Source organism: Giraffa tippelskirchi, chromosome 5 (genome assembly GCF_054371585.1).
Source record: "Giraffa tippelskirchi isolate mGirTip1 chromosome 5, T2T-mGirTip1v1.2.pri, whole genome shotgun sequence".
NCBI lineage: Eukaryota > Metazoa > Chordata > Mammalia > Artiodactyla > Giraffidae > Giraffa > Giraffa tippelskirchi.
Window position 1 is genome coordinate 37665026 of NC_137279.1, and position 24204 is coordinate 37689229.

Sequence of the window (24204 nt, forward strand, 5' to 3'; positions counted from 1 at the left end):
GGGGTACTCACTAACTCAAACCATGTCTGTCACAGTTGTGGAGGAGGAAAGTAGAAATGGAAATAGGTCACTGCTCTGTATCAGAGGCTGGCTTTCTAGAAACTTACAAATTAGATGGTGAGAAAGTGTGATTAAAAAAATCCTGAAAGTCTGGTAAGGTTACGTGGGCTCTGTGCAGATGTCAAGGAAGGCTTCATGGAGGAGGTGACACTAGAGTTGGGTCTAGAAGGACAGGAGGTGTAGGCCAAATTGGTGAATAAGGGCAGAGGATTCCAGGCTGAAAGCAGCACGTGTAACAAACATAGACTCTCAACTCAGGCATGAATAAGGGCAGAGAAATTAGTTTGGAGGGGTTGGTGGTAGGGTGCACCTGGGAGGTTCAGGCGTGCAGCTACAGGCTGGGGAATGTGAAAGCAGGGCAGCCCCTGGACAGGCTGCCATCCGAGCAGACCGGGTGATCTTGGAGCACTCGGCTTTAACTCACGTGCACGCTGTTGAATCTTGCACTTACTGAACATGAACACCTCTGGTGTCATATCCTTTGGGGTTGCAAACAACAAGCAGAACTTGAAAGTGCCTGCTCCTAAAAGCCCCGCTGATATCTGGGAACTTACTGCTTGCAAGCAAGTCACTTCTGGGGCAGGGCACTGCTGAGCCTCACCCCTGAGCAGACCTGTGTGCCTCGATCCCTGTGGTAGCCCTGGGGTGGCTGTGAGTGTGCTGGTGGTGGAATTGCCTCTGCTCACCCCCGAAGGCTGCCTGTTCCACGGGGAGTCCTGTGATCTTGCTGGTAGAGTTTATTACTGTTGTTGTTTTATAGTATGTAAAACTACCTTTGAGCTTGTGCCATGTCATCTTTAATCTTCTCATGGACTCTGCGTGATATGTCGTTTGTACACATGACAACTCCAAGGCTCTGAGGTTTCAACAGCCCAGAGACAGCACAATCCCGATTTGAACCCAGCTCTCCCTGATTCCAAAATCTCATCTGCAGCACTAGCTACCTTGTGAGACCCTGTTCGCCTTCCGGTGACTTTTCTCTTCTGCTTAAGTGTATCCCCTATGTCTCTAAGAGTCTTTCCTGCTGGGCCACAGGAAGCCTGATACCAGTGTACTCTTCTTTTCTGCTTTGGAGGAGCCAGTGGTATTTTCTTCCCCTTCTCGGAGTGCTGCTGTCTTTTATTTCTTAATTCTATTTATTTATTTTTGGCTGTGCTGGGTCTTCTTTGCTTGTAATGGCTTTTCTCTAGTTGCAGCGAGTGGGGACTACTCTCTAGTTGTGATGCTTGGGCTTCTCATTACTGTGGCTTCTCTTGTCGCAGAGCACAGGCTCTGGGGCTCAAGGGCTTCAGCTGTTGCAGCTCCTGGGCTCTGGCTCAGTAGCTGTTGAGCACAGGCTTAGTTGCTTTTCAGCCTGTTGGATCTTCCAGAACCAGGGACAGAACCCTGTTTCGTGCATTGGCAGGTGGATTCTTTACTGCTGAGCCACCAGGGAAGCCCCATCTGCTGTCTTTCTTCCTTTTTTTTTTTTTGACAATTATTTGTTTATTTGGCTGCGTCAGGTCTTAGTTGCGGCAGTGGGATCTTGGGTGTGTCATGCAGGATCCTTCATTGCAGCGCTGGGACTCTCTAGTTGCGGCCCGTGGGCTGAGTTGCTCTGTGGCACATGGGATCGAAGTTCCCCAACCAGAATTGAACCTGCGTCCCCTGCATCGCAAGACAGGTTCTTAACCACTGGACCACCAGGGAAGTCCCTGTCTTTCTTACTCACCCCCTTGATAGTAGGTGCCATGCTAAGAAAATCTCACACCTGTGGTGTATTCCTGAGGAGGAAGGCAGAAATGGACACAGTCACTTCTCTCTCTCATCTCTCCAGAAATCTTGACCATCAAAAAATAACTTGTAGGTTTAGATAAAACATGTGGGTTCTCATTTCCCTGTGGGTCTCTCTTTCTCCTCACTCTTTGGGATGGTTAGTTCCTAAGGGCCAGTTTTCAGTTATTAGGAATGTTTTTTTTTTTTTTTTCTGCTTCTCAGGAGCTGGTTCAGCATGCTTTGGCAGTTTCTGTGTAGGTTCACTCCTGGGTAGTACCCTGTCATCTCCCAGATAGAGCACATGCCAGGTCGGGTGGAGAGCGGGTGGTGCTGTGATTAGGGTGGCAGGGGAGGGAGGGACCAACAGGGAAGTGCTGAGTGTCTCTGAGGGCAGATCCAGGTGTACACAGCTGTGCACACCGCCCCTTATACTTGGAAAGGCCTTTTTCCTGGGACTTGCCAGGGTTTTGAGGACTTTGCTGAAGAAATGATGCTGTGCGTGGTGGGGACTCGAACTTTAGTTCAGGGACTACCAGCTGCATCTGGGGACCAGTTTCTCTCGTCTGTCTGCTTCTTTTGACTTTGAGTAAAGTTCTCTAGGGCTCTGGAGTTAAGCCTCATGGCCCCTAACTTGTTATTGCCATGTCGGAAGAAAAAAAAAAAACAGGCCACAAAGATGTGCATGTGATTGAGGATTGAGTAACAGCAAAAGAGCTACCACACAGAAACAGACTGGGGTGATAAGCAACTGTTAATAGTGCCTGTTGTAGAACTGTGAGGTTGTGGATTTTTTTCCCTTTAGTTCCCACATTTTCTACAGTAGACACATTTATAATGAAAAGACAACAGTAAACATTTATAAGTATAAATTGTAGAAGTAGACCGTGTTCATTTGAGAATCACCCCTCCTTGCCATCCTCCCCCACTGGCAACCAAAGATAAAAATAAAAACAAAGAAACAAAACCTGATAGGATTTAGGGCCGTCAGCACTGGGCAGCAGAGTGGCCAAGGAGGGTGGTGGTAGTGCCTGACCTTGAGCATCACTTTGTGCTTTTACCACTCTGAGTGTTCAGTGCCTTTTCTCAGGGGGTGATGTATAGGAAATAGGTGCGATTTCTGTCATTCTTTTCTGCCTAAGACTCAGAGGAGGAGATCGCTGTATGTTACCTTGTGGTTCCCCCATCTTTCTCTGAGGTGGGTGAGGCAGGCCTGTCCTTGTTCACCCAGCAGGAAACAACCAGAACTGGACCCAAGGTCAGGGCCCTGGGTGCCCACACTGTGTGATTGGAAGATGGGCCCAGGCGGTCCCTTCCTAGTTTTGAGATGCTGGCTCTGATCTCGCTGTCCGCAATCTGGTCCTGGAGGGCCCATGTTCTGGATGGGCCTGTGAGCCAGGCCCAGTGCCCCTGCAGCTCGCACCCTTCTGCACTCCAGCAGAAGGTCCCTGGGTTCGCTCACGTGTCTTCTCTCTCGCAGCGCGATGTCCCTGCTCTTCTCTCGATGCAACTCCATCGTCACAGTCAAGAAGGATAAGAGACACATGGCTGAAGTGAATGCTTCCCCGCTCAAGCACTTTGTCACCGCCAAGAAGAAGATCAATGGCATTTTCGAGCAGCTGGGGGCCTACATCCAGGAGAGCGCCACCTTCCTGGAAGGTGAGACGGGCACCCTGCTCAGCCGGGCCCGCTCCTGTCAGCCTCAGTATTTAGGGGGCAGAACTGGGGACAGGGAGGTACAGCCCTGCCCTTGACGAGCTCACGCCCAGGTGGGTTGTCACCTTCAGCGGTACTCTGCTCCTGGAATCACGTGGAACTGGGCTCCAGGGATTGGGCCAGGGAAACATGGGACCTGTGTTTAAGAATTCTACAGATCCTGCTCCACTTAATCATAAGGGGTGGGTGAATTGTATCCTCACCTGAGGGACAAGCAGACTGAGATTCTGAGAGTCATTGATACCTTGTAAGTGACACAGTGGACTGTACCCCAGCATCTCTTAACTCCAAAGCCCAGGTGTTTTTCTTGGCCCAGCCTGGCTGCCATCAGTCCCCGACCCTGTGTCTGGGTGTTGGTTGTCCCTGACCAGGGTGTTCTCTCTCTGATATTTTTAGATACCAGGACTTTGAATAAGAAACTTGCATCACTGGCACCTTTTCCTCTAGTTACTAATTTGAGCCCAACCTTAATCCTCACTCTGTCAGCAGAGAAGGACTGGTTCCCAGGGCCCCACTCAGTCTGAGCACCAACTCCAGCCACTGTCTTCTCAGACTCTCTGTCTAGAAGGCACCCCTTGGCTCCAGGCCCTGGGGTTATCAGTGAACCTGGCCTTGGTTTCCTCATTTGTGAAAGAGGAGCTTAGGGGAGAGCAGGGGTTTCCTAATTCTAGTCTGCAGAACCCTAGAAGTTCAGTGGGAGTGCCTCAGGGACATGCTGCTCTCTACTTGGTGCCTTCCCCTTGAGCAGCTTGGCTTCTGGTTGGGTGACATGTCAGGCTGCTCCTTTAGGCTCCCTCTAAAGAAAGGAAGTAGTCCCAGTACTGGGGTCTGAACGTTCGTCCCTCTGTGTTCACGTGTTGGAATCCTCAGGCTCAGTGTGATGGTGTTAGGAGGCGGGGCCTTGGGGAGGGGTTATGTCATGAGAGTGGAGCCCTCGAGAGTTAGATTAGTGCTCTTACCAAAGAGACCCCATAAAGCTCCCTCGCCTCTTCTGCCACGTGAGGATATGACTAGAGGTCTCCCACCTGGAAGAGGGCCCTCACCTCACCAGTCTGGCACCCTGATCCAAGACTTCCAGCCACCAGCACTGCGAGCAGCACACTTCTGTTGTATCTAAGCCTCCCAGTCATGGTGTTTTGTAAGAGCAACTTGAACAAACTAAGCATGGACTCTTCATGCCCTTCCCTCAGCATAGTGCTTAATGCAAGAAAGGTGTTCCCAGAGAATTTGTTCACTTTAAAGATCTGAATTTCAAGGGGCTAGGATTGGTAGTTGAAATGATTCCAGTCTAGTATCTGTTTGTTTAGCAGTAGTTCTGGCATGCAGGGCGCTCTCCCCTCCAGAGCCCAGACTAACCCTCTGTGATGCTCTGACTCACTCTCATGGTTCTGTGGACGAACACGTGGTTCATAATGAAGATGTTTGTGCGATGGCATCAGGAGTTGGTGTTTTGATTTCTCTTTTTGTGAAAACAGGAGGTCTCTCATACTGGTGGGCCTCCAGGGAGGGAAAAGCACTGGGGTGATCCTGAGATGTATTTGGGATTGTCCTGGCCGGGGGAGGGTAAGGCTACTGCCTGGGACTGTTGTCTAAAGGGCAGTAGCAAGAGCTGGTCAACCCGATGGCTTTTTCTTTTAAATGTAGTCACAGGCTTGAGAGCCAGCTTCCTCCAGGGCACATTGCAAAGGCCACACCCATGTGCCCACTTAAGGGAAGAATGTCGATGGTCTGAGAAGGGGTGACCGGTGGACGTGGGGAGGGCTCGTTGGCACCAGCTGTAGGGAAAACTCACTAGGCAGCTCTGAAATGTACCTGTCATGCTCTGGGTGCTTGGGGACTGTTCTCAGGACTGTGACTTGTCAGCCCAGTGGGTCACAAGTGCCTTAGTCTGTTTGGGCAGCTGTAACAGAAATACCATAGACTGGGTGGCTTGTAAACAACACATATTTATTTCTCACAGTTTTGGGAGGCTAGAAAGCCCAAGACCAAGGCAGCAGCAGATTTGGTGTCTGGTGAGGGCTGGCTTCCTAGACTGCTGTCTTTTCTCTGTAGCAACTCATGTAATCACATAGCAGAAGGGGCTGGCTACTTCTCAGGTTTTCCTTTATAAGGACACTAACCCCAGGCATGAGGCTCTATCTCTATGTACAGTTGACCTTCTAATAACGTGAGTTTCAATTGCACAGATCCACTTATACATGGTTTTCTTTCCATAGTAAGTACTACAGTAGTACACAATCCATGGTTGACTCTGTGGACGCAGACCATGGATACAGAGTGGCTGTGCATACAAAAGCTGACTAAATTACATGTTGATTTTTGACTGTTTGGAGGATTGGCACCCCCAACCCCCGTGTTGTTCAAGGGTCAGCTGTACCATCACACTGTCATCACACGGGGCACATAAACATTCAATCCATTGCAGCCAGGGTGTGCTGAGGGGCGGACACCCGTCTGCAGTCCAGCCAGCTCAGGACCTCCCTGGTGCAAGTGCTGGATGGGAAGGGGACAGAGTCTTTCTCAGTTGCTCCCATCTGTCGTAATATGTTATCCAGCCGCGTAGCGAGGGCCCTGGGGAAAAGCAGTGCAGTGATCCCGGGATCCATTCACTTAGCAAACACTGTGCGCCTGCTGAACGCAGGATGCGGGGGTCAGACAGCTGGGCCCTCATGTGGTAGGTGATGCACACAGGTGAGTGGGACAGTTACCCTATGCTGAGACGAGGGCTAAGATGCAAGAAGTCCAGGGTGCCGCGGGGACACAAGCCCGGAGGACCTGACTCAGGTTGGTGGGATCAGGGCAGGCTAAGTGAGAATGAGCCAGAGCACCCCAAGGTGGTGTGTTAGTTCTTCAGAGGGGTGGGGTGAGGAAGCACCGAGCAAAGCCTGGAGCGGTGGTGAGTGTGGGAATGCAGTGAGGCAGGATGCAAGGCAGAGGTGCCCAAGACCCAGCTGGAGCGGTGAGTGGGCCCAGGTCAGGTGGGGCCTCGGGGAGGTGCACAGTGACCCGGACTCAGCCCTGGCCCCACCGTCTACTGGCTCTGATGGGTACATGATGCGGGTTAAATGAGGCCGTGTTTGACCAGAACAGTGCCTAGCTTATAGTGAGAACTTGGTAAGTGTATGTTAAGTACAAAACATATAAGTAAATGATGGCAGTCAACTTTTGCATCTTCATCAGATACCTGCCCCATTCTTGGCACTTTTGTGTTTTAATTCAGTTAATCCTTTCTCCAACCACATGAAGTAGGTGCTGTCCTTATCTCTGTTTTAAGGCTAAAGAAATTAAGACCCAGGAAGGTTTATTTGCCTGAGGTCACAAACCCAGGAAGAGGTAAGAACCAACACTTCTTGCGCTGGAACCCAGCAGTCTTGCTCCTAAACCGAGTTCTTTATTGCAGTGGGGCCCACAGGAGTCTGGACCTCCAGCCGGGGAACAGGGTGCCGCTAGGGTGGGTTCCTCTATCCAGACTGAGACTTTGGAACTCTGGAACTCTTGACGGTGGGCTGAACTGTTTTCAATCTGCACTGCAGAAACCTACAGGAATGCAGAACTGGACCCGGTTACAACAGAAGAACAGGTTCTGGACGTCAAAGGTTACCTGTCCAAAGTGAGGGGCATCAGTGAGGTGCTGGCCCGGCGGCACATGAAGGTGGCTTTTTTCGGCCGGTGAGTCTCTAAGTCCTTATGCCTTCTTTCTTCCCAGCTGGGAGGGAGGGAGGCATGCTCTTTGTGCTGGATCCGACCACCCCAAGGCAGGGAAGCAGGCAGCACACCACGGAATTTGGCGCTCTACCTTTTATTTTTTTATATTTAGCAGTGGTAAAATAGGTATAACAAAATTTGCCATTGTAACCTCTCTTACATGTACAGTTCCGTTTTGTTAAATACATTCACATCGTTACGCAACTGTCACCACCACCAGCCTCCAGAACTTCTTCCCCTGGAAAACGGAAACTTACCCGTTAAGTAACATCTCCTGGTCCCTTCTCCCCCACCCGCTGGTAACCACCCCTCTACTTTCTATCTCTATGAACTTGCCGACTCTGGGAACCTCATATAAGTGAAATAGCGTCTTTTTGTGACTGGCTTATTTCAGTCAGTGTAATATCCTCCAGAATCATCCATGTCATTGCATTTGTCAGAACTCCCTTCCTTTTTAAGGCTGAACAATATTTCATTGCATGTATATTCCGTATCTTGTTTATCCATTCATCCCCGATGGACACTTGTTGCTTTCTCTTTCTGATTACTGTGAGCAATGCTGCTATGAACAAATATCTGTTTAACACCCTGCTTTCCCTTCTTTTGGATACATACCCAGAAGTGGAATTGCTGGACCATGTGATCATTCTGTTTTTAAGTTTTTGAGAAGCTGCCCACCATATGGTTTTCCATAGCGACTGTACCATTTTAATTCCCACCAGCAGTGCACAAGGGTTCCAGTTTTTCTGCATCCTTCAATACTTATTTACTGTTTTTTTTGACAGTATCCATCCTAGTGGGTATGAGTTAGTAGCTTTTACAGTTTTGATTTGCATTCCCTAATCCTTAGTGATGTTGAGCATCTTTTCATGTGTTTGTTGGCACTTGTATATCTTCCTTGGAGAAATGTCTGTTCAGGTCCTTTGCCTACTTTTAAATTGGGTTGTTTGGGAGTTTTTGTAGTTGTTTTGTGATTTTTTTGTGTATGTTTTTTGAGTTGTAGGAGTCCTGAATTTCCTTATCAGATATATGATTTGTAAATGTTTTCTCCCATTTTGTCGATTACCTTTCCACTCTGTTGACTGTGTCCTGTGATGCAGTTTTTTATTTTGATATAGTCCAATTTATTTATACTTTTGACATCATATCTAAAAAACTGCCAATTCCAGTGTCATGAGGCTTTCCCCCCTATATTTTCTTCTAAACGTTTTATACTTTTAGCCCTCAGATCTCTTTGTTATGCTTTGAGATCAAGTAGGCATCTCTGGAATGTTTGCTACAGTGCCAGGGAATTCTTCTCCAGTTCTCGGTGGGCACTGACTGGTGTCCTGCACAGTGAACTTGGTTCTGACATTCTACCAGAAGGTGGCAGACCCTACAGGTTAAGAACTTGGTGCAAAGATGGCCCGACTTCAGATGCCATTCGGACACCTGTGCTTCTGATCAGCTGGCTATAAATCAAAGGTTCCCACAATCTCCTCCTCGAGTTTAATCTGCTTGAGCAGCATTCACTTAGGTTTACTGGTTTGTTATAAAGGATATTGTGAGGGATACAGATGAAGAGGTGCACAGGGTGAGGCCTGGGAGGGTCCTGAGCAGGGGAGCTCTGTCCCTGTGAAGTAGGGCACACCGCCTTCCACCCTGAAGCTCATCAGATCTCACTGTTCAAGAGATTGATGGGGCTTAATCTACAGCCCCCCTCCTTCCTTTTCCTAGGTAGGTGGGTGGGGCTGAAAGTCCCAACCCTCTTATCACTTGGTCTTTCTGGTGATCAGCCCATCCTGAGGCTGTGTGGGGGCCCCACCTTAGGCACCTCATGAGTGTAAACAGGTGTGTTCAGCAGGGGCTCCTTACAAGTAACTAGGGATGCTCCTATTACTCAGGAAATTCCAAGGAATTACCAGGAACTGGGGACAAAGACCAAATGTATTTCTTCTTATACCACAGCACCTTTAAAAAATTTAAGCCCAATGTAGGTTGCAAAGATTTGGACACGATGGAGCAGCTAAGCACAGCACAGGGGGAAAAAAAAGGCCTCAGACAGGTTGGATGCTCTGCACACAGTGGTAGCCTGAGGAATAGGCACTCTGCCCCTCTGCCCCTCATCACCTTGGGGTGGCCTTCAACATTCTGGGCTTTCGTTTTTCATCCTCACCTCAGAACTGTGGCCCTGGCTCTGGTGAGCTGGAGCTGATGAGTTTGCAGTGAGGAGCTGTCTTAAAGAAAAAGAAGGTAGAAAAGAGGGTGGCAGGCAGAATGCTACCATAATCTACCCTAGAGCAGGCCCTTATCAGCTGGGAGTGATGGGTGGGGCTTCATGTTCAAGAGGAACCTGGTGTGAGAAGAGCAGCACAATTGGCCTTCTGTCAAACTTCGGGGTCATTCAGCTGAGGTCACTTAGAGGAAGACACCCTGGGGTGAGTCAGTGGCTTCTGGTAGGAAAGGAGGAGTGGGTTAGTCTTCAGAGTCAGACAGGTGGTCCTCCTGCATGACGCTGAGAGCCTCATGTTGGTGGGGGCTCACTCAAGGGCAGGTAGCGTCTGCATGCTGGCATCACACCACGGGGGCCCCTCATAGTTGGTTTGCCATGATGAACTGGGGCATGTTACAGGCACAGGCCACCAGGGCTGTCCATCCATTTTCATAAGCACAGAGCACCCACTCTGCCTGTTTGGGCGCTGATGTCACTATAATGGACAGGACTTTGAGCTTCCAGGCTGTCCCTTCTTAGTGACAACCTGAGACACAGATGGCGGTAGCTTCACTGGATTTCCTTGTAGGACGAGCAACGGGAAGAGCACCGTGATCAATGCCATGCTGTGGGACAAAGTGCTGCCCTCTGGGATTGGCCACACCACCAACTGCTTCCTGCGGGTGGAGGGCACAGATGGCCACGAGGCCTTCCTCCTCACGGAGGGCTCAGAGGAGAAGAAGAGTGTCAAGGTGAGGGGACCCTGCCACCCTGGCTTTTGGCCCTAGTCACACACAACCAGTGGGTCTGTTGTGCCAGGACCCACGGTGCCTCTAAGGAGGGGGCAGTGTCCCTATAGTGGAGTTTGGGAAGCCCTGTCCTAGCCTGGCTGTTTAGGGAGTGTGAGAGCTTCAGGGAGGTTCTGGAGCCTAGAAGTCACAGTCCTTGTGAATTGCTGGGCAGGCCTTTTCTCTTTGCTATCCTTGTTCTTGGGGGTGTTGCCAGAGAGCGATCCCTGCATTTGCTCTGTGATTCAGATGTTTCAGCTCAGGGCTCGTGTACTTTCATTTTTCTGAGAGCCAGCTGCACTTTGGGTTGGGGCCAGATGCTCGTTTTGGTTCATAAAGAATTAATTAATGTAGAACGACATCCAAGAAAGAAACTTAACGGAGGAGTGAAGGATAGTTGGTTCTTGCTAGCAGCTCCTAACTCTTGACTTTGTATGCATGAAACGAAAGAGGGGTAGCAGATTGGCCTGTGGTCCAGGCCACTGTCCTGGGTCTAGGCTGTACTGGTCTCCAGCCCAGAGGCTCTTCCTTGACCCTGATTATCCTCTGCCTCCACCTCCATCAGACGGTGAACCAGCTGGCGCACGCCCTTCACCAGGACGAACAGCTGCATGCTGGCAGCCTGGTGAGTGTGATGTGGCCCAACTCCAAGTGTCCGCTTCTCAAGGATGACCTGGTGCTGATGGACAGGTAAGAGGGCAGATGCCTCCCCAGGAGGTGCAGACGGGGAGGGCGCCAGGTTTCCATTTCTGAGTCCTCCAGGCCAGTGTCCCCAAGGTTATGTTATTGCTCTGCTGAATGAAGTGTGTTACTTTTTAAATTGGCTTAACCACATTTTCCAGCCTCGTGGATTTCTTTCAGGGTCTGGTTATTGTATCATCTTGGCAGGCATCAGGGCCCCTAAGACCTCCCAGTGATGGTCTGTAAAGAGGGATAGGAAGGATGCTTGAAAGTGGGGAAGGTTCTCGGCCTCAACCCAATGTTAGTATGTTTATTGGAGGAGGGGGTGGAGCTTGTTCTTGATGAGGTCCCTGTTGTGTTTTCTTTTTCTCAAGGCAACACTTTGCTCCTGCTTCGTGGACAGGCTATAACTATACCAAGAAATTTGGTATGAGGGTGCTTGCTGGACTCACATAAATATAGCACTTCACCTTAATTGTATACCTGCAAAGTAAAATGCAGGGGCTTCCCACAGGTAAAGAACCTGCCTGCCAGTGTAGGAGATGCAGGTTTGATCCCCAGGTTGGGAAGATCCCCTGGAGGAGGGTGTGGCAACCCACTCCAGTATTTTTGCCTAGAGAATCCTCTGGACAGAGGAGCCTGGCAGGCTACAGTTAGTTCATGGGGTCACAAAGAGTCGGACACGACTGAAGTGACTTAGCATGCACACATGCATGCACAAAGTAAAATTCAAATCTTTAGGTTTTTATATGAGTGATAGATGCATATGACAAAAATCAGGAAGAATAGGGCCCTGGGTCTGATGATGGTTTACCCCTGTCACCTCCAGCCCTGGCATCGATGTCACCACAGAGCTGGACAGCTGGATTGACAAGTTTTGCCTGGACGCCGACGTGTTCGTGCTGGTGGCCAACTCGGAGTCCACCCTGATGCAGACGGTAACCCATCCCCTGCCTTTCCCCACACTCCCAAGATCCAGCCGAGCGGGCAGGCCAGCAGGGGCTTGGCTGGCACAGCCCCTCCTTCACTGAGGTCTTTCCTGTCATCCAGGAAAAGCAATTCTTCCACAAGGTGAGCGAGCGCCTGTCCCGCCCAAACATCTTCATCCTGAACAACCGCTGGGACGCGTCTGCCTCGGAGCCTGAGTACATGGAGGAGGTGGGTGCCTCTTTTACTCGGCAACTTGGGGAATGCCACTCCGTGCATCTACCCAGACTCTCTGCGTGCTCTCCCTGGCCACGTCCCTGAATGAATTTCATCACCAAAGTTGTCCCATGAGGTGTTTAGGGTCATTGTGGGACCGCTTCACTGCTCCCGTTCACTTCCCCGAACCCCTCTCTTTTTTTTTTTTTTGGAGTGTAACTGCTTTACAATGTTGTGTTAGTTTCTGCTGTACAACAGAGTGGATCAGCTGTATGTATATGTGTATCCCCTTCCCCTCTAATCTTCAGAAGGCTTTCCTCCGTGGTGAGAGGCCTCTGCACCACATTAGCTGAGCCCTTGCTTGGGACCAGGGCTCTCCTTAGTTCTTAAGGGATGAGTCAGAGGCATAGCTTTGAAAGACATCCAGGAAAGAAGCTAAAAAGAAGAGCAAAGAATAATTGGTTCTTACTGACAGCTCAGAATGCTTTACTTTTTATGGGTAACATGAAAGCAAAAGGAGTCACAGGTGCTATGAGGCGATGATCAAGTGTGTAGTCAGCAGATGCTGGGCAGCGTGACTGATAAACTCCCTAACCTACCCTAACTAACCCAGGTAAATCCTAACCTGTGAGCTGGGTGTAATAGATGGAGTTGTGGAGAGGATGAGATCTGTTCTCCTTGAGAAAAGGCCTGGCACATGGAACGTGTCCACCGGAGGCTGTTGTCAGTTTGAAGTTCCAGCAGTGGAGTCCTAGAGCTTCAGAGTGAGGAGAGGTTTTTGGGTGGCGCCCTCTCATTCAATAAACAAGGCCAGGGAGGACTCAGCTTGTCAGTACAGAGTCCAGGTGTGGGTTTCTGTTTTTGTTTCTTTTTTTTAATATATTTCTAATTGGGGGAACGGTTTGCCTTGGAAGCGAACAGAGATCATTCTGTCGTTTTTGAGATTGCATCCAAGTACTGCATTTCGGACTCTTCTGTTGACCATGATGGCTACTCCATTTCTCCTAAGGGATTCTTGCCCACAGTAGTAGATATAATGGTCATCTGAGTTAAATTCACCCATTCCAGTCCATCTTAGTTCGCTGATTCCTAGAATGTCCAAGGCAAACCGTTGAATATCACGGTAATCCAAGTCTATGCCCCGACCAGTAACGCCGAAGAAGCTGAAGTTGAACGATTCTATGAAGACCTACAAGACCTTCTAGAACTAACACCCAAAAAAGATGTCCTTTTCATTATAGGGGACTGGAATGCAAAAGTAGGAAGTCAAGAAACACCTGGCGTAACAGGCAGGTTTGGCCTTGGAGTACAGAATGAAGCAGGGCAAAGGCTAATAGAGTTTTGCCACGAGAACGCACTGGTAATAGCAAACACCCTATTCCAACAACACAAGAGAAGACTCTACACGTGGACATCACCAGATGGTCAACACCGAAATCAGATTGATTATATTCTTTGCAGCCAAAGATGGAGAAGCTCTATACAGTCAGCAAAAACAAGACCGGGAGCAGACTGTGGCTCAGATCATGAACTGCTTATTGCCAAATTCAGACTTAAATTGAAGAAAGTAGGGAAAACCACTAGACCATTCAGGTATGACCTAGATCAAATCCCTTATGAGTATATAGTGGAAGTGAAAAATAGATTTAAGGGACTAGACCTGATAGACAGAATGCCTGATGAACTATGGACAGAGGTTCATGACATTGTACAGGAGACAGGGATCAAGAAAATCCCCATGGAAAAGAAATGCAAAAAAGCAAAATGGCTGTCTGAGGAGGCCTTACAGATAGCTGGGAAGAGAAGAGAAGCGAAAAGCAAAGGAGAAAAGGAAAGATATTCTCATCTGAATGCAGAGTTCCAAAGAATAGCAAGGAGAGATAAGAAAGCCTTCCTCAGCGATCAGTGCAAACAAATAGAGGAAAACAACAGATTGGGAAAGACTAGAGACCTCTTCAAGAAAATCAGAGATCCCAAGGGAACATTTCACGCAAAGATAGGCTCGATAAAGGACAGAAATGGTATGGACCTAACAGAAGCAGAAGATATTAAGAAGAGGTGGCAAGAATACACAGAAGAACTGTACAAAAAAGATCTTCACGACACAGATAATCACGATGGTGTGATCACTCACCTAGAGCCAGACATCTTGGAATGTGAAGTCAAGTGGGCCTTAGAAAGCATCACTACGAACAAAGCTAGTGGAGGTGATGGAATTCCAGTTGAGCTATTTCAAATCCTCAAAGGTGATGCTGTGAAAGTGCTGCACTCGATATGCCAGCAAATTTGGAAAACTCAGCAGTGGCCACAGGACTGGAAGAGATCAGTCTTCGTTCCAATCCCAAAGAAAGGCAATGCCAAAGAATGCTCAAACTACCGCACAATTGCACTCATCTCACATGCTAGTAAAGTAATGCTCAAAATTCTCCAAGCCAGGCTTCAGCAATACGTGAACCGTGAACTTCCAGATGTTCAAGCTGGTTTTAGAAAAGGCAGAGGAACCAGAGATCAAATTGCCAATATCTGCTGGATCATCGAAAAAGCAAGAGAGTTCCAGAAAAACATCTATTTCTGCTTTATTGACTATGCCAAAGCCTTTGACTGTGTGGATCACAATAAACTGTGGAAAATTCTGAAAGAGATGGGAATACCAGACCATCTGACCTGTCTCTTGAGAAACCTGTATGCAGGTCAGGAAGCAACAGTCAGAACTGGACATGGAACAACAGACTGGTTCCAAATAGGAAAAGGAGTACGTCAAGGCTGTATATTGTCACCCTGCTTATTTAACTTATATGCAGAGTACATCATGAGAAACGCTGGGCTGGAAGAAACACAAGCTGGAATCAAGATTGCGGGGAGAAATATCAATAACCTCAGATATGCAGATGACACCACCCTTATGGCAGAAAGTGAAGAAGAACTAAAGAGCCTCTTGATGAAGGTGAAGGAGGAGAGTGAAAAAGTTGGCTTAAAGCTCAACGTTCAGAAAACTAAGATCATGGCATCTGGTCCCATCACTCCATGGGAAATAGATGGGGAAACAGTGGAAACAGTGTCAGACTTTACTTTTTGGGCTCCAGAATCACTGCTGATGGTGACTGCAGCCATGAAATTAAAAGACGCTTACTACTTGGAAGGAAGGTTATGGCCAACCTAGATAGCATGTTTAAAAGCAGAGACATTACTTTGCCAACAAAAGTCCGTCTAGTCAAGACTATGGTTTTTCCAGTGGTCATGTATGGATGTGAGAGTTGGACGGTGAAGAAAGCTGAGCACCGTAGAATTGATGCGTTTGAACTGTGGTGTTGGAGAAGACTCTTGAGAGTTTCTTGGACTGCAAGGAGATCCAATCAATCCATCCTAAAAGAGATCAATCCTGGGTGTTCATTGGAAGGTCTGATGTTGAAGCTGAAGCTCCAATACTTTGGCCACCTCATGCGAAGGGTTGACTCATTGGAAAAGACCCTAATGCTGGGTAGGATTGGGGGCGGGAGGAGAAGGGGGCGACAGAGGATGAGATGGTTGGATGGCATCACCGACTTGATGAACATGGGTTTGGGTAGACTCCGGGAGTTGGTGATGGATAGAGAGGCCTGGCGTGCTGCAATTCATGGGGTCGCAGAGAGTCGGACACGACTGAGCGACTGAACTGAACTGAATTGGGGGAAAATTGTTTTACAACGTTGTGTTGGTTTCTGCTGTACAACAACAAAGTCAGCCATAATCATACATATATCAACTCCCTCTTGAGCCTTCCTCCCTGCCCCTGCCCCACGGGTGTGGGTTTCTTGACCCCCAGATTCCTTTCCTTCTGGGGCACCAAAGGGAGACTTTTATAGGCTCTTAACAAGGCAATTTGGGGCATGTGTAAACATTTCTGCTTGTTGATGCCTCAGGTGTCTTGGACAGGCTACACCCCAAGGATGGTGGGAAATGATCGCTGCATGTGTGTTGATACCTTCTGAATCCTGAGCCGTGTGACTAGATTACCTGTACTCTTAGAAAAGAGGCCACTGAGGGCCATGGGCTCCCTCAGGAGGGCCTTCTCACACCCCACCTGGTCATATAATACCTGTCTGCTTGGGCTCCAGGTGCGGCGGCAGCACATGGAGCGCTGCACCAGCTTCCTGGTGGACGAGCTGGGCGTGGTGGATCGGGGCCAAGCTGGAGACCGCATCTTCTTCGTGTCTGCCAAGGAGGTGCTCAACGCCAGGATCCAGAAGGCCCAGGGCATGCCTGAAGGAGGTAACGATGGAACCAGCTTCTTGCTTTTCCCTGGTGCTTGAGACCTTGGGTCTTGTGCTAAGTCAGCCGGTAGAAATAGTTGTGAGAATGAGGTGGTGAGAGGAGCCCTGGGTGAGAAGCTCTTGGCTGCCTGAGTTATCGCTCAACTAACGTGATGCACTTCTCCTAGGGGGTGCTCTTGCAGAAGGCTTTCAAGTGAGGATGTTTGAGTTTCAGAATTTTGAGAGGAGATTTGAGGTGAGCATGAGCCTTTGATGGTGTTGTTTGGAGATTATGTGCCTCCCTGGTGCTCCCCGGCCACGTCCCTGGCAGTTGAATGCAGGAGCCTGGCTCTTGGCTGGTGGCCTCTGCCTCCATTGGCACCTCTTGTCTGTTCTAGGAGTGCATCTCCCAGTCGGCTGTGAAGACCAAGTTTGAGCAGCACACAGTCCGGGCCAAGCAGATTGCGGAGGCCGTCCGCCTCATCATGGACTCTCTGCACATCGCAGCGCAGGAGCAGCGGTAAGAGCCCAGGAGCAGACTGGCGAAGGGAGCGCGGCCGTGACCGCCTCACCCCCATCTGAGGCTGGGCCCAGAGCCAGAGCTCAGCTGGCAGAGCAGGGTCTCAGGGTTTCCACCAGACCACATTCGAGCCACGAGGAGCAGACAGTGAGGAGGTTGTGGGGCGTCTGTCTGTCCCACCTGGTCTATGCAGTGAGCTTCCCCGAAAGTCTGAGCTGGCAGCCTTGGTCCAGTGCTACGCTGAGCACTGCAGCCATTCTCAGGGCCGGAAATAGAAAGCACTTCTTCAAAATACCTTTTTTGGGGACTGCCCTGGTGGTCCACTGGTTAGGACTCTGAGCTTCCACTGCAGGAGACACAGGTTGGATCCCTGGGCAGGGAATTCAGATCCCACATGCTGTGCAGCATGGCCAAAAAAAACTTAAAAAGAGAATTAAAAGATACTCTTTTGAGAGATTAAAATATATGGGAAAGTACAGAGAATAATATATCTTGTTTCCATTGCCCACAATTGACAATATTTGTTTTATGGTCAGAGTAAAACAAATAAAACACAGAAAAAATCTGCTGAATACCCTTTGCTTCTTCAGTCCCTGCCCCAGTGTCCCTCTGCCTGCTCCTCAGGTGACTGCCATCATGAAGTTGGTGTGTCGTCCTGTAATTCATTAAAAAGTACTTTTTATGTAAATCCTGAAGAATACACATTGTTGCTCTGCATGTGTTTCAAATGTACAGGCACAGGAGCATGCAACACCTGGCTTCGCTTTCCACTCAGCATTGTTTTTATCCTCTGTCCTTGTTGATGGCTATAGTTGGAGGTTAGGACTTTTCGTTGAAATAGAACAGTTCTCAGTTTCCTGTAGATTGATGTTTAGATTTCATTATTTTACTACTGTAGACCCTACTGCTGTGGACACCAGTTTTTGTGTCCCCTGGCGCGCATCTGCCAGAGACTAGCATTAATTCCTGAAGCTGGAGTGTTCCGTCTTGGCATGTATGCATTTCAGCTTGACACAGTTTTACCCGTGGCTTTCTGAAACATCTGGCCCGGTCTGTGGTCCTGCCAGCAGTATATGCTGGAACTCCCATTCCCCGACCCTGATCCATACTTGGTGATTTGGGTCAGGCTTCTGGGTAGTGTTGTATCTCTTTTTCTCTTTTCCTTGTTTACTAGTGGACTTTTTTCTATATGAATGGCAGAACTTGTTCTAAAGTTCCTGAAAAAGCACCCTCCCCTGTCTGTCACCACCACATCCTCTAAATTCGGAAAACTTAAGAGCGAGTTTTTGGCACCATCTCTCCCTCCTGGCTGGGAAGGGGAAGAGCAGGCCTCCAGGGGTGTGCACGGAATGCCAGGATCACAGCCAGGACCCACACAGACTTCCTGGCACCCCCTCTTCTTCCTCGGCTTAGTCAGGTAACCAGAGCTCTTTCTCTCAGGGTCTACTGCCTGGAAACGCGTGAAGAGCGGCAGGAGCGGCTGAGGTTTATTGACAAGCAGCTGGAGCTCTTGGCGCAAGACTACAAGCTGAGAATTAAGCAGATTACAGAGGAAGTTGAGAGGCAGGTGAGAAGTGGAGGAGGAAGGACACTGGGGAGACTTGAGCTCTGAGTAGAGGCCAGGCACTTGAAAAGTGAGAACACAGACATCCTATTCCTCGGGGGCTTCTCAGCCTTCCAGGAGGAAGCCATAGCCCTGATTCAAGAATATGATACCTCTCGGGGTTCCGTCCTGTGACCCTGGGCAAGTCCTCCTCCTCTGGGCCGCCTCCTCTACAACTTAGACGAGTTTCGATCAGCCAATCTCTAATACCCCTGAATTCAAAAGCTTTAATTGTGTAGACCATCTGTGGGCACTTCAGGTTTGCAGGGAGGCAGATCCAGTCTCTTAGAGCCTGTTAGAGTCTCCTGGTGCTGTGGAGTTGAACCGCGTTCCCTTGGGTCACTCAGCAGCACACTTCCTTTGCTGCAGGTGTCGACCGCAATGGCTGAGGAGATCCGGCGCCTCTCTGTGTTGGTGGACGAGTACCAGATGGACTTCCACCCTTCCCCTGTGGTCCTCAAGGTTTACAAGAATGTGAGTCATTAAGCGGCAGGTGCTCTGGGCAGGGGCTCCCCTTAATTCCTGTTGCTATGCATGGAGTCACCGAGAGACAGGGATTTGGCCCCTGCTGCTCTGAGTCAGGGCCCCTTAGCCAGAGGCTTGAGCCCCAGGCTTCACTCCAGCTGCCTACCACTGTCACCTGCTGGGCCTGGGCTAACAAGCCTCTGAATGCCTGGCCCTGGGCTCCCCGGAGGGAACCGCTGGTGTAAGGCGCCGCTTCCTTTTCCCTCTCTTCTGGCTGCAGGAACTGCACCGCCACATAGAGGAAGGACTGGGCCGAAACATGTCGGACCGCTGCTCCACGGCCATCACCAGCTCCCTGCAAACCATGCAGCAGGAGATGATGGGTCAGTGCCGCGGGGGCGCGGGGCCGGGGCTCCGAGCTGCCCAAGATCAGTTTCAGGCCAGCCTGCAGAACTAACGACCTTTGCTTATCTGTCCTCTTTGGTGATGAGTCAGCTCCATACCTCGAGGTTCTGGGCATGTGTTGTGAGTTCATTCCACACGTAGACTAGGGGTGGGCAGGGGAGGGGGTGTCTTGTGTTACCACATGGGACTAGCAGAGGCTGAGAGCTTGGCCTACTCCTTAAATCCACATGTTAGCGGGTACGGAACCTCAGTCTGCGTACCCCACCCGCAGGCCGGCCCATCCGGGCCTGGTTTCTGGGTCGCACTGCCAGCATCCTTGCCAGCGGCAGGTGTGCTGAGGCTCAGCACTGGCAAGGCACAGGGCTGAGCCACTCTGCTTTCTCCCCACTTCTGTTCCCAACAGACGGCTTGAAACCCCTCCTTCCTGTGTCTGTGCGGAGTCAGATAGACATGCTGGTCCCTCGGCAGTGTTTCTCCCTCAGCTACGACCTCAACTGTGACAAGCTGTGCGCCGACTTTCAGGAGGACATTGAATTTCACTTTTCCCTCGGGTGGACCATGCTGGTGAACCGGTTCCTGGGCCCCAAGAACAGCCGCCGGGCCTTGATGGGCTACAGCGACCAGGCAGGCAGAGTCCCTCACCCTTGGGCATTGAGGGAGGCTAGTCTGTGCCCTGGGCACCCAAGCCGTTCTGAACGGGGCTCCCAGAGGTCGTGGCTGTGGCATGTGGGTACCACTATGGTCAGGTTTCTGCCACAAATCAACCTAGTTTTATCACAGGCACTAATATTTGTGAAATTACAAAAGCAAGCTGTATCTTTTATTAAGCTTATAAGTATGTAATTATTAAATCTAGATGACCTATCTGTCTAGATACCACCGTTTTCACGTTTAGATGTTAACCCCCATCTCTGTACCTCTGGAGGTATCACCTGGGCTGCTCTTGGGCCATGTCCCAGATTTGGGGACCTAAGCTGAGGCCTTCCAGGGTGGCCACAGCTCATGGTCTGTGGTATCCATGGTGTTTACCTTTGGGCTGGGAGGTCTGTTAGACAGCTGAAATCCTTGTTTGCTACACGTGGAGCTCATTTTCCATTTTGGAAGTTGAAGTCATGCCCCGTGTCCCTGTTCTGGACTCTTGGCCCTGAGGGTTCTCGAGGGTTTCATGGAGTGAGAGATTTGCTGCCTTCTTCTTAGCACCCGCCCGTTTCTCTCCACAGGTGCAGCGGCCCATGCCCCTGACCCCGGCCAACCCCAGCATGCCCCCACTGCCTCAGGGCTCCCTCACCCAAGAGGAGCTCATGGTTTCCATGGTCACTGGCCTGGCCTCTCTCACGTCCAGGACCTCCATGGGCATTCTCGTTGTTGGAGGAGTGGTCAGTGACAAGCCCAGCACGGGAAGGGTGGGGGCAGGTGGGTGGGACCGAGGGGCAATCTAGTGAGGGTCCCTGCATCAGCCCAGCACTTTACATCCGTGATGACTTTTTGCTGTGATCTCAGGAGCCATGCAGCCTTAGCCCTGAAACGTACATTTCTGGACGGAAGTCTTATTCAACATAAGGTGACATTGAGGTTCCCATTTTATAGAAAAAAATCTTCAGTTGGCTTGCCAAGGATACACAGCTCGGATTTGAGCTCTGGCCCCATCTGACTCCAAGGCCATGTTCTTTCCCCTGTAGGGCCAGTCCTGTGGGTAGGGAAGTGACCTGAGAAATTGACAAACCTGGGTTCTAGAGAGTTGGGCGTGACCAGGAGTTTCTCATTTGTAAGTGAGGAAGCAGAGCAGAACTTGCAAGGGCTTGAGCCAGAAAGAGGCCAGGCTGGGCTGTGAACCCTCATCTTGCCAGCTGTGGTTTTATGGCCCTTCTCTTCTGCCCCGAGGCCTGAGGTCACAGGCTGTCTTCTTGATAACGGGTACTCCCCACGTCTTGACCCAAGACACGCTGCAGCCAGAGTGACTTGTGCCTTGAATTTTCTTGATGATGTGGGCACGTGCTCTCTGCGATGGTCATTTGAGTTGTAGAGTGGTGGCAGAATGTAACTGACAAAGCTGCCAGGAGTTGGCTTCTCAGCTTGGAGGACCAGGGCAGGCTGGCGCTGAGGCCCCGCCCTCCTGGCCTGTAGACAGTACCTGCTCTGGTTCTTTTCTTGGTAGATGGTGACCTGGCAGAGGGTCAGTAGCTTAGAAGCTGACACTTGACAGTTAGGTAACCCTTTTACAATCAGTGTCTCATTTTACCCAAACCACCCTGGGAATTGGGTGGAAGCCAATTTTGAGAGGAAACGGGTGTAAACAGACTTGCCCTGGGTCACACAGCCAGGATGACAGGCGGTACTGAAGCCTCTGTTTCTGGCTCCAAGTCCACTGCTCTTTGACTCTAACTGCGCTGCCTTGCACCAAAGTGTTAACAAAGCAGCTCAAAAGAAGCCACCTGCTGAGCACCGATACTCAGAATTCCACTGTCATCAGTGTCACCAGAATGGAATGTCCCTTCCGAGGACTCTAGCATTTATCTTTAAGATGTCTATGTGCCTGGATCTATGCCTCTTGTGCTCACAACCATACCAGTGGCCCCACTGCCTTTGCACAAGTCATGTTGTTTAGGCCACACTCCGTTTCCCTCATTTTCCAGCTAGAGACAATCCCTGCCCTTCTGGTCTCAGTGGGGTCCAAGAAAATGTTGAGAGGAATGTTCTGAGTAGAGGCACAAAGGCCTTTTGATGCTCCTGGGAAAGTCCTGGTAGCAACAGGCTGAGAAGCTGGGCGGTGGGACGGCAGAGGGCTGCACCCGCTGACCGCTGTGCCTCTGCAGGTGTGGAAGGCCGTGGGCTGGCGACTCATTGCCCTCTCCCTTGGCCTCTATGGCCTCCTCTACGTCTACGAGCGTCTGACCTGGACCACCAAGGCCAAGGAGAGGGCCTTCAAGCGCCAGTTTGTGGAGTATGCCAGCGAGAAGCTGCAGCTCATCATCAGCTACACCGGCTCCAATTGCAGCCACCAGGTCCAGCAGTGAGTGTCCCCGTCAGCCTGAGGGGCTGGTGCCGGCTCCCGCGGTGCCCTCCTACCCTGACCTGGAGACCACTGGGCCCCAAGCACTGTCTGACTCTGGCTGTCAGCTGTGCAGTGACAACATGGAGGTTGAGAGTGGGAGAGAAGTCTCTGGGGACACCGTATGTCCAGGGCTGGGACCAAGTGGGCCTCTGGTCCCCCAGGAAGGAAGACAGCAATATGAAGGGTGTTACTTGTAGCATCTTTTGCAGGTTACCTTGAAGGACTTGCGTTGTGGGCGTAGCTTTCATGTTATAAGCCACAGCCCAGTCTTCATGACATATCTTCAGGCAGGTGGGAATGGTTGCTTGATCTAGGTGGTGGTGACGAAGGTGCTGGCTGCCTGCCTTTTATTGCTACGTGGCAGGCCCTCTGCTAGGCATTTTGCACCTAATACTTCATCCCCCCTCCCAAACACTTTGAACTAGTTGTTTTTATTGACACTTTCTTTTTCAAAATGAGGAAATTGAGATTTAAGAGGAGTCATGTGTCTCCTACAGGCGTCCCAGATGGCACTAGTGATAAAGAACCCATCTGCCAATGCAGGAGATGCAAGAGACGTGGGTTCGATCCCTGGGTTGGGAAGATCCCCTGGAGGAGGGCATGGCAACCCACTCCAGTATTCTTGCCTGGGAAATCCCATGGACAGAGGAGCCTGGCAGGCTACAGTTCATGATGTTGCAGAGTCGGAGACGACTAAGCAGCTGGACACACACAAACCTGTCTCTTGCACTTGACTGATCAGCAGCAGAACTGGGATTTGAATTCTGGTCTCTTGGTGTCCAGGTTGGGGTGTCCTGCCCTGTGCTCCTGGTTCTCACACTATTTTGATGCTGGTATTTGTGGTGGTTGTGATGTCCACGGTCTCAGCAGGAGGTGTGGCAGATGCTGCCAAACTAGGACAGGTGGTGACCAGCGCAGGTGATCGGCAGGCTAGCGGCTGCCCTGCCCTGAGTCCGGTTTACCCTCAACACAGCCTGGTTGATCCTGACTCTCTCCCCCCTCAGGGAACTGTCCGGGACTTTTGCTCATTTGTGCCAGCAAGTTGACGTCACCCGGGAGAACCTGGAGCAGGAAATCGCCGCGATGAATAAGAAAATCGAGGTTCTTGATTCACTTCAGAGCAAAGCCAAACTGCTCAGGTGAGGTGGCAGCAGAGGAAGCCCGTCCTGCGAGGTTACAACTCACAGGCAGGTCCTTAACTGGTGTCGCAGGCACTTGACATGTGCTGTCCCAATCTTCAACATCCCTGCAGGGGCCTGTCATCACCTTCACTTTATAAAAAGGAAAACTGAGGCCTGGAGAGATGTTGAGTAACTTATCTGGGATCCCACAGTAGGTGGTTAAGCCAGGAGTAGAAGGATCCAGCCTGCTGGGCACCAGCACCCTCTGAGCCTCCTCACGTTACTTGTTCTCTGTTGTCAGCAGGAACACTGAGCTAGACCCACCCCTCACTTCCACCATTTCTCTGTGAGCCCAGGGATGGTGGCCTATCGAAACCCGAGCCAGCCAGGTAGCCGGTGGCTGGCCGAGCCTGGCTCAGAACCCAGGTCTGCATAGAGTCTCCATCCAAAGTCAGAGCTTCGGGCAGCAGGTTGCTGAAAAGAGGATGGGTCCCCGGAGTCAGGAGTGCTGGCTTCTGGTCCCAGCCCTCACATTCAGGCAAATCTCTGAGCTTCCCTGAGTTGCATTGCTTTTATCTGTAAGATGGAGTGAGATTTCATGACACAGCCACAGAGCTGCGTGCACAAGCGCTCTGTAGAGTCCTTGGCCGCTCAGGCCCAGATAACATCAGCACATGGGGACTCGGGGCTTCCTGCCCTGCCCTGACGTCAGCACAGAGGGGGACGACAGCACGTCGTCCAAGGGCGACGGTGGGCCTTCCCCTCCCTGCAGT

The 24204-nt window shown here is 50.5% G+C and overlaps 1 protein-coding gene across 25 annotated transcripts in view; it reads left to right on the plus strand.

The window, feature by feature from the left end:
• Nucleotides 1-24204, plus strand: part of MFN2 (mitofusin 2) — a 29753-nt gene that overhangs the window by 2912 nt on the left and 2637 nt on the right. For 3 of the 25 annotated variants that reach the window (XR_014054013.1, XR_014054014.1, XR_014054012.1), the window contains 16 exons: nt 3293-3471; nt 7062-7197; nt 10014-10176; nt 10778-10902; nt 11723-11831; nt 11944-12051; nt 16131-16284; nt 16454-16521; nt 16664-16785; nt 18226-18352; nt 18758-18862; nt 19134-19236; nt 19662-19882; nt 20479-20638; nt 22072-22268; nt 23315-23449. Coding sequence is in view for 18 of the 25 variants with exons in the window: in XM_081491436.1 (XP_081347562.1) it covers nt 3297-3471; nt 7062-7197; nt 10014-10176; nt 10778-10902; nt 11723-11831; nt 11944-12051; nt 16131-16284; nt 16454-16521; nt 16664-16785; nt 18226-18352; nt 18758-18862; nt 19134-19236; nt 19662-19946; nt 20456-20634; nt 22072-22268; nt 23315-23449 (2291 nt within the window). In the remaining 7 variants the exon portion in view is untranslated. Of the gene's footprint in view, nt 1-3292; nt 3472-7061; nt 7261-8151; nt 8233-9992; nt 10177-10777; nt 10903-11722; nt 11832-11943; nt 12052-16130; nt 16285-16453; nt 16522-16663; nt 16786-18225; nt 18353-18757; nt 18863-19133; nt 19237-19661; nt 19972-20455; nt 20639-22071; nt 22269-23314; nt 23450-24204 lie in introns of those variants that run through there. The other 22 variants (XM_081491440.1, XM_081491441.1, XM_081491439.1 and 19 more) reach the window with 11 other exon arrangements.